The sequence below is a fragment of the Anopheles ziemanni genome, chromosome 3 (genome assembly GCF_943734765.1).
Source record: "Anopheles ziemanni chromosome 3, idAnoZiCoDA_A2_x.2, whole genome shotgun sequence".
NCBI classification, from domain to species: Eukaryota; Metazoa; Arthropoda; class Insecta; order Diptera; family Culicidae; genus Anopheles; species Anopheles ziemanni.
In genome coordinates, this window is record NC_080706.1 from 94,362,292 (window position 1) to 94,371,640 (window position 9,349).

General features: G+C 43.9%; 1 protein-coding gene across 1 annotated transcript; it reads left to right on the plus strand.

Moving 5' to 3' along the window:
* The first annotated feature begins 6,960 nt into the window (after positions 1–6,960).
* On the plus strand, positions 6,961–7,803 carry LOC131288882 (probable endochitinase). Its single transcript, XM_058318063.1, has 2 exons — positions 6,961–7,011; positions 7,084–7,803. Exons 1-2 carry the CDS (start codon positions 6,961–6,963, stop codon positions 7,801–7,803), a joined length of 771 nt encoding a protein of 256 aa, XP_058174046.1.
* Positions 7,804–9,349: the final 1,546 nt, after the last annotated feature.

Below are 9,349 nucleotides of genomic sequence, written 5' to 3' on the forward strand. Positions count from 1 at the left end.
AAGTATTCGGTAGCAAGAAAACAAAATCGTTAAAAGATCAATCCTTTCTCAACACAATACGTTCTTTCATGCCGCTGGCTAATAACAGATGTTTAATGAGGGCACCTTCTGCCCTTCTGCCGCGATGCGGGCCCTTGGGAAAAGCTTCTCAGGAAAAACATGTTTGGCAAATTGTTACATAACTGCTGGACCGAGGAACCCAGGACCGAGCCGATATAACAATAACAAAAAACCAAAAAACCAAAGGTTCAGAGAACTTCACCCTCGAATCTCGACCGCGTAATCCTGCCCTTCCCCCCCGGGGGGGAAACGAAGGGGGATGGGTACAGGGTCATTGGTCGAAACAAGCCCTAGGAAGGGGGGAAGTTTTCTTCGGGTTTTTTTAGGGTACGGATCAGCATGCGTGCATGATTTGCATCACGTAAAGCGCCCGGGAAAGGCGTGCAACAAAAGTGCATACACATCGAGCGTCGAACAGCGGGTCCGTCCGTCATCAGGCGATGGATAATTATCTAACGGAGCGCCGAGCTGACATGCAACGGCGTTGAGGATCGTGTTGAAGGTTGTTTTCAGTACGGCTAAAGGACACACGAAATGTTGGGCGCATGTTTTTGTGCGCGACAAACATTTTGCATAAGTCCAACGGGAAGACGGCGAGAGTCACACTTTTGTGCACGAAGATAACAAGAAGTAAGTTAGACGTGGACAAAAACTATTGAAAGCTCAAATAACTTCTGCCAAATTATTTCATTTACCTCCACACTTCTCAAGTGAAACGTTCAAGCCCTACACTAACGTCGTTGGGAAATGAATCAGGAATGTTTTCGATGAATTTCGTCCGACTCCCGCTTAATAATCAAAGGTGACAAGCTTGTGTCTGAAGATCAGTGAAGGTTCGTTGTTTAGTGCCTCACGCTGCGTTCCGACGGGTGTTTAATTTAATCTATTTCCCCGAATTCGGCCTCGACCGGGTATCGAACCGCGCGCGCGGGGGTTGGAGGCAAATAAATGGTAAGGGCCTCCTGGTAGGGCGTCATCGCCAGGCGAAGATCGAGGAAAACGGGTCGCGCCCCAAACAAGCGCGGATTGGAATATCGAATTTCACGCTACGTTCGCACGAGGTGTGTGTGTTGGTGAAGGTTCTTAAGCCGCTCACGGTAGCGCCCGGGATGAAAATGGAAAGGAGATGGAGTGCCGGCTTTGGTTGGTTCCTAGATCAACGTCAAGTAGCCCGACTTACGAACCCGAGCGGAAGCTAACGCCCTCGGGCGGGTTGGCAGGTAACGCATTCGGTCGCGTTTTCCATAGCGATCACTTTATTTCAACTAAAGGAATGCCCCTAACTATGCTTATTGTGATCATACAGTTTTACAGTTTGTTTTTTTTTATTAAGGTATGACGGACGTTGCCGTATTGTCAGAGCCAACTTGCTCTAACTGACTTTTTTGTTCTTAGGGCATTTCCTCCCTACAATTGGGCCTTATCCCGGGCTTTCTCGGTTAGTTTGTTTATTTCTTATCGTGGACAACATTGGAGTGTTATTACATTAGATTTACATAAGATTTACATAGGTTTCTGTTTATACCACAACTCTATACAATGGCCGTGAATGTTTGATACAGGGTAAAAGGTGGAAAAAACACCCTCTGACTATCATTTTTGAGTTATATCTGTAAGGTTTTCTGTATTAGTTCTTCTCTGGATACTTTCTATGATATACAACCTTTTCCTTCTACTCTCTGAATTCAACCTCACTTGCTACTTTTCTTCACTCCTTTTTATATCCTACTCTTCTTACTTCAATGATTGAAGTACTTACTTGATTGTTTTGTCTACTTGTTTGCTTTTCGCCCAACTCCCACAGCCTTTTCCGACATTTCTTCCACCCCGGAAGACTTATACTTCTCGTATACATAATTTGATAAAATTAACCTACCCGCATAGCAATCGAGTTAACATTGAAGTAGGATATAGAAGATATAAAAAGGAGTAGGATATAAAAAAAGAATGGGGTTGAATTCAGAGAGTAGAAGAAAATGTTGTATATTATAGAAAGTATCCAGAGAAGAACTAATACAGAAAATCTTACGTATCTACTAGCTACCTTAATTTCCTATTTGTACAAAAACATCTAAGCATAATACTAAACAACTAATTGAACAAGGATAAATACCGTCGATCGCGGTGCCGTAAGATCAATCGTTTGTTGTGTTTATGAGAGATGTTTCCTATATGCTGTGACATTTTCTGTAACTTATTGTGATCATGATTTGAATGTTTTCTAGCGATGTTTTACTTTGTTGCTTAAAAGCACGTCCAAAACGATTTATTTTATTTTGAATAAAAATTTAGTTTATTGTGAATCTATAGGGGAATGCCAACGTCTGTACTCAATGTTATTTTTGGTATTGTTTCTGTAACTCGTAACATAATATCATAACCTATGTTTACTATGGTTTTACTGTCTTCATCAGCTCATCAACTGCATTGATCCTCTTCATAATCTTACTACAAGACTTCTTTGTACGGAGTTTGTTATATTCCTTCCCGTCACAAACACCATTCTCCACCCGAAGCCGGGCTCCTACAAAAGGGCTTCCCGTTTCGAGCGACAAGACAACTCCATAATCGACGCAACTGCACCCAATCATCGGTGGCTGCGCCGTGGTTAAGCAAAACCGCAGCGAGCGCCCATTGCCCGCCATTTTCCCTCGCCATGGCGCGTTCGCAGTTCGTTTCGTCATCCGGTTTACTCACAACCCTCTCCCACTTTTCCACCCCATTTCTTCACCCCCGTCGAGCGAAATGAGACGAAGTTGAGTGTGTTATGTTAAAAACGGGGTGCGCACGTCGATGTAAAGCGCCCGGTTGTCGTCCTCCTTCGCGCAAACAATGACACCCGATTGTCGATTGGCGCCCAGAACCCCGTTGCAGGGAAAACAACATACCGGGGGGGGGGGGTAGAAAAGGCAACAAACTCGCGGAAGAACCGCGATGCACCCGAACAAGCGCTCAAGGTTAAGCCTGGCGACGAATGGAACGGTTTATGTTTGCCAGCACTGGCCTTGCATAAATAGAAACGGAAACAAACGGAGCTGGCAAACAGCGTCGCGTTGGATCAATATATCGCTCCCAAAGTTGGTGTATATTTTTGTAGTTTAAAAGTTCAAACCCATTTCACTCGTACAATCGAGCAGTGCAGTCTTTGAAGAGGTGGAAAACTGTAGACAGTCGACACAGTGTGCATTTCTCGACAGCTTCGAGCGGCCACGATTGCGCCGGAACGTTGACATTAAGATGCGACGAAGGTGCCCTTTGACGAGTGCGCAGTGACAGTTGCAGAAATGGTTCGAATGACAAACGCCACTAATTACAGTCCGCTGCAATTTCAACTGAACGCACACAAATCCGCTCACCATGATGACCACTTCCCCTGCATACGATGCATCGTCAACTCTGGGTAATCATTTTCTCTTCGAACAAAACGTTGTACCGGATGTGAAGGCGGGGTTGCCTTTTGCTAGATATTTATATCAACCAAACGTTGAATAGAAACTCAAAGCTTCGAGTGGTGATTTCCACCCACTCTAGCAGAATGGAATAGTGAATGAAAGATGACCGGAAAAATGTCATTCACCAATGTTCTACTCGTTGAAATTACATGGTTCTAGATTGCAGGGTTTGCAAAGAGTATTCATTGAGCATTTTCCAGTGGGTATATGTTTGATTTTACCTTTGTATTGCTGTGTTTATGTTTCTTCAATCGTAATAAAGCTTTATTGTTTCTTTCAACTGATTCTCTACTTTTTTCACGAGTGATTTATTTCATTTGATAAACAATATAAAAAGAATTACACCAAATCATATCGAAGTTTCTTTATTTCATCCATCCTGCACTTGGTTGGTTTCTGCTTGTGTATGTCATTTTTTAAGAAAAGTAAGTCCCACCTTAAACTAAATTCAGAGCATAAACCGTTCAACAAAAATCCTTCGCAAGAAGAAAAAAATCAGTTTTTAAAATATTCCGTGACTCGTCGAAACGCTCCAAAAGCTCTCCAGAAAACGTTTGGCCCCCAAGCAGACTCGTGGGTACCTAAATGTCGAACAAATTATCCCACAAGCGTGCATGCGAAAGGTAACATTGACCACCGATCGTTAATTATTGGGTTGGAATTTTCTTCGCTCGGTTTGTCATTAACCGATAGGTTTTATTTGCATGTTTACAGATTTTTTTTTCTGTCTGTAGTAAACCTAGCATCCTGTGGGTTTCTCCAGTACAAAACAAAAAAAAACCGAAAAACTCCAGTTCGAGAAAGTTCACGCAATTATCGAAGGAAACCCACTACCGAATCGAACGGATAGCGGATATGCTCGGAGCCAAACAAAGTAATAATAAGCCCAATGATACCTACCAATTGTAATTTCGAGCGTCACGGAAGCTTTTTGGTTGAAAAACGCTGACAAAGAGGGTTTCCCATTCAACTGCTACCTCCTCTAGAGAGATGTTCGCTCGCGCCCGTACTCGTTTGTGTGTGTGTGGTACTATTAGGAATGGTGAAGATTTCCGTTAATAAAGTCCGTTGACGACCGAACCGCCGTAGCCAATGGACAAATTCGTTTTTTATTGTGGCCCATTTCAAGGTATGTTCCACTGGAACGCATTCGCAGTTCCTTCGCTCGCTTGCGAAGCGCCGCATAATTATTTCCATCTCTCACACTTCCGAAACCAATCGCCCATCTGTGCTGATCAGACCACCATGAATCGATAATTCAATTAGCTACAAATATCTGCGGCCGCCAGGACGTAAGAATATCGCACGAGACACGTGCGTCGTGGAACGTTCGATGGAAAAGCGGAGTAATTAATGAAATAAAAAAAGGGATAGAGAAACCCGGTACGGGCCGGTGCAAGAGGAAAGACGCTGATTATGGATGGCGAGTCGTGGGGAAAAAAAGTTATGTCACTATACGCAAAATACCGTCCCCAACCCCGGGGTGTGGCCTCCGAGCGATCAAACTCGACGCGAGTAAAATAACTCACCTTCAATGATCCGTAACGATGACCGAGAGTATCGATGATGGTTGGTGGGGGGAATATCGGGAGGAACGGTGTGTACGGGTGCTCTGATTGACCGTTTGGTGTTTAATAAAATTAAACTTGTAAGAATCAATCCTTCACACCTCCGGAGCCCGGCTCAGCTTTCAGCGTGTCAGCTCGCATTCGAAATCGGCCATCAGGTTCAGGTCAACGCATCATCGCCCGCCAAAGACGACGACACGCATGTGGGGGGAAGGGAACGGGGAACGGAAGATCGTTATTCTGCAGAAAATTCAGCCCAACGAAGATGGACAACCGGAGCGGTGGAGGGGGGGAGGGAAAGAATTTGCGTGTGAAGATGAAGTGTGGTCGTTTTTTTTCAGTTAACCGTTGCTTTTTTAACGATTTCTTTCAAAGTGAGGAAAACTTGACCGGGTGTCAGTTGACACTTCGAAGAAATTGAACCCTCATCGCAAGTTCGTCGTCACCTGGAGAAATGCTGCGCGCATTTGGTAAATGTCACACTTTGACCCCGGCGTCCTTTTTTCAGGTGTTTCGGTTTACCTTTCTTCGTTCAATAAGTGAAATTAATTACATTTGATTAACTTCAAGTTTGAAAAAGATTGTAAATAAATCAAATTGTTAAATGTTACATAACTTCCCTTCAAGTTAAATGAAAAATTATTAAAACACTGAAAATGAACAAGAACAAAAGGAAATAGATTCTCTTAGGTATTTAATCATGGTGGTAATAATAATATTTGTACCATAAATATGAACGTCAAATTTAGGGTTTACAAGATTGTTTTTCCTATGTTCCGCAGTATTATAACAAAAGAAAAACACTAGCATCTCAGTTTTTTGTGTGGAAAACTCAAAACCTAAGTTGTCAGCCCATGTTTGAAAAGGGGCTTTGTAGTCTCACGATGCTCTTAGTTGTATCTGGGTTGTCTTAGTTTGAACAATTTTTATAATAACGAGCTCAAACAGGATCCTTGCGGAAGTCCAAAGGCTCACTTTTTTCTGACCATGTTCGAAATTCATTGCCTTTTCCGAGAGAAGATAGAAAAGAAAAATTAAAGTAGTGGTTTGTGTCTCGGCTGTCTGAACAGTGCCATCTATTGGACCGACACTAGAAGCGTTGCCATAAACGTACACATTCGAATTTATGGGACAGGGCTGTCGAACTCAGTGGATCAACGAACTTTTGTTAGTTTATCGGACAGATAAGAAAACTTGTAAACAAATAAATGCTTACACTTGTTATTACATTGAACACTCAATGATATATGGAACGTCATCGAAGAGGAACTGTCGTTTTGTTTACAGTCTTCCAAAATAAAATAAACAAGCTTACCCTCCAACGAAGCCGGTCAAATTTCAATCGATTTACATGCTGATTCTATCATAGTCATTTAGTATGTCCTACATTCAAACACAACAGAATAATTTGTTCTGGAAATCCCGTGTAAAACGGGGCTATCTCGCGAGCAGCTGTCACCGTGTGTCACGCCCTTCATCGCTGGATATCAGCGAATCAATCATGCGCCAAACTTTGTGGAGTCGCTGGCGAACGATGCTGTCTTGTTTACGACCCGGTGGAAGCTGACGGAACATATCTAATACGATGCGCCTCGGAATGCTTTGTGACAAATCTGACATCGTTGGCAACGCGGCGGTGTTGATGGACAACCCAGAGATAGGAGCTTGTACACCTCACTGACGCCAGTACGGTGGATGCCAGGAAGCCTTGTTACGCGTTTGGAGATAGGTTATCAGCGTGATATGCTCGGTTGTAGTTGGTCGGACGGACTGGAGGCCCTCCAGTTGAGGTATAAATATTTAGAACCAGCCAGAAAAGGGTTACATACGTTACGGTGAAGTGCAATTTGAAAGCGATTCGTACCCTGAGAACCACAGCAATGCAACGTTTTATCATTCTGGCGACTCTGATCGCCATTGCTAGCGCTCAGGTAGGAACCCCGCAGAAGGGTTTTGGATAAAGTGATCTGATCTGAAGAGTTCTTTCTTGTTACGGTGTTTAGCTATGCAAAGGCCCCGGAGAGCTGGTGCCGAACCCGATCAACTGCCAGGAGTTCTTTATGTGCCGCACGGGCCGTGTGATCCTGTTCTCCTGCCCGGCGAACACCCTCTTCAACCCGCGCACCCTGGCCTGCGATTCCACCAACAAGGTCCGCTGCGAGTTCGGCTCCCTGCCCAACAACGTCCTGACGTCCGCTCTCAAGGCGGCGCCGGCCCAGATCGAGCACACCGTCACGGCGTGCATCAACCGCCCGATCTCCACGCTCCTCCCCAACCCGACCGACTGCTCCCGCTTCTACCAGTGCTCGGTCACGGGCTCCATCGGCTTCGAGTGTCCGCTCGGAACGCTGTTCGATACTCAGCAGAAGCTCTGCGTCGAACGTAACGATGCCATATGCGGAACGGTGGCTCAGCCGAACCCCCCAACCATTCCCATACAGCCACCGTCCCTCCCAATCGTGCCACCGACCCTCCCAATCGTGCCCCCGGCCCTCCCGATCGTGCCCCCGGTCGCACCCATCCCGCCCAACTCCGACCTGAACAGTCTGCAGATGCTCTGCCGTGGAAAGCCGGTCGGCACGAAGGTCCGCAATCCGACCAACTGCCGTGAGTTCGTCAACTGCATCGGCTCCAACACACTCCGCTACACCACCTGCCCGTCCGGAACCGCATTCGACGATGTTCGCAAGACTTGCGATTGGGTTCAGAACGTCAAGTGCTAAGCTAAGCTCGCAGTGCCGTGCCTCTATTCCTGCAGCCTTTTTAGGATAAGTCGAGTATCGAGTTCGAAATAAAGCGGCCTCAACTAAACCAGCAAGCTAAGGACGAAGGGAATTTCTTTCGACACGAAGGTAAAACTATTTACAAGAAACCATTAAACCGAGAGCGAAACAAAAATTATCCACTTTATTTCACTACACGTTGACGTATTCCGACATGAAATGAGTCTTTTCTCCCGAAATCCGCATCGCAGCGCGACCAAGTCTCCACAGTTAACACAGCAGTTGGTTTCCTTCAAAAGAATGTGTGAAGAATTGTCAAACGGAAAACATTCGCAAACGGAACGGTGCATCGCTTAAAAACTATCGTTGGTCGAGCCGTGCGCAAACGACAAGCGCAGCATCCGAAACCGAAACTGAATCAAAAACGCACGCAAAAGTCAGTCAAACTGATTTGGTTTTGCTATTCCTTCATTTTTTTGCCGTTCGTTATGTTTGGTAAAGCTTAGAGATGATGATTTTATCATTCGTGCTAGAAAAGTTGGTAACATCTTTGGCATTTTTGAGGATATTTTTCCATTAATTCATTCATTCATGTTCGTTATCATCTTTCTTTACTGCTTAACTTTTCTTGTTTAAGATTTGCTTCCATTTAGCTACGGTAGTAATTTTAATGTTTCGATATATTTTTTCAATTCGATATAAAACAGTTATATTCGTCTTTTTTTCTTTTATCAATCGCAAATACAGCAATGGCGGTTTTAGCTAAATTGTTTTTTTTTTTAAATACTTATGTATATAACAACTAGGTAAATGTATAGTACGCGGAATTTACGCTCCAGTGTGACCCGTCGGCGAAAAGCTAAACAATCTACCATGAATATGAAAAAACCCTGGAAAAAGGTGTCGTGCAGAGGTTGAGAGTGCGTACCGTCAATAGTTTTAGTTATGTTTTATTTTACTGGTAGCTGCATTGTTCAGTGCAATGGTTTTTATCTTTCATTATGTATCGTAAAATGTTATTCTTGGCATCTTCAAAACCATTCAAATGTTGTTGCAAGCATTTTCGCCTTGCCTACCACAGGAAACCGTCGTGTTCCGGGATGATTGGGTTGCTTTAACTGTTTGCTGTTGCATAAAACCGTTTCGTTAACATCTATTTTATCATTTCTGTCATGACATTGTTGCTTATTTCTGCGGTAACAAATGTTTGATTTTTCATCCACCACTTTTCCCCAAGTTCCTGCTATCTTTCTACGCTATTTTCGCACTACTTTTCCTTCGTGTTAAATCGTTTGACTATGTTTTGAGTTTGAAATCTTTCGGTTATGCTTACATTAATGCTGCTGGCCGTATTTAGACATGTTTGGCAACTGCCACGAGATGGATTGAAGGTAACATTCAGTGTATAGGATTGAAAAGTTGCAAAAGTCGGTGTAACATTGTTCCCACGGATTCGTTTTCTGTCATTTCTGTACTTAATTCTATTGAAAGTAGTTCCTTTCACATCAGTTATGCTTCTTCTTTTTTAATCTGGTTTGAGAGGTTG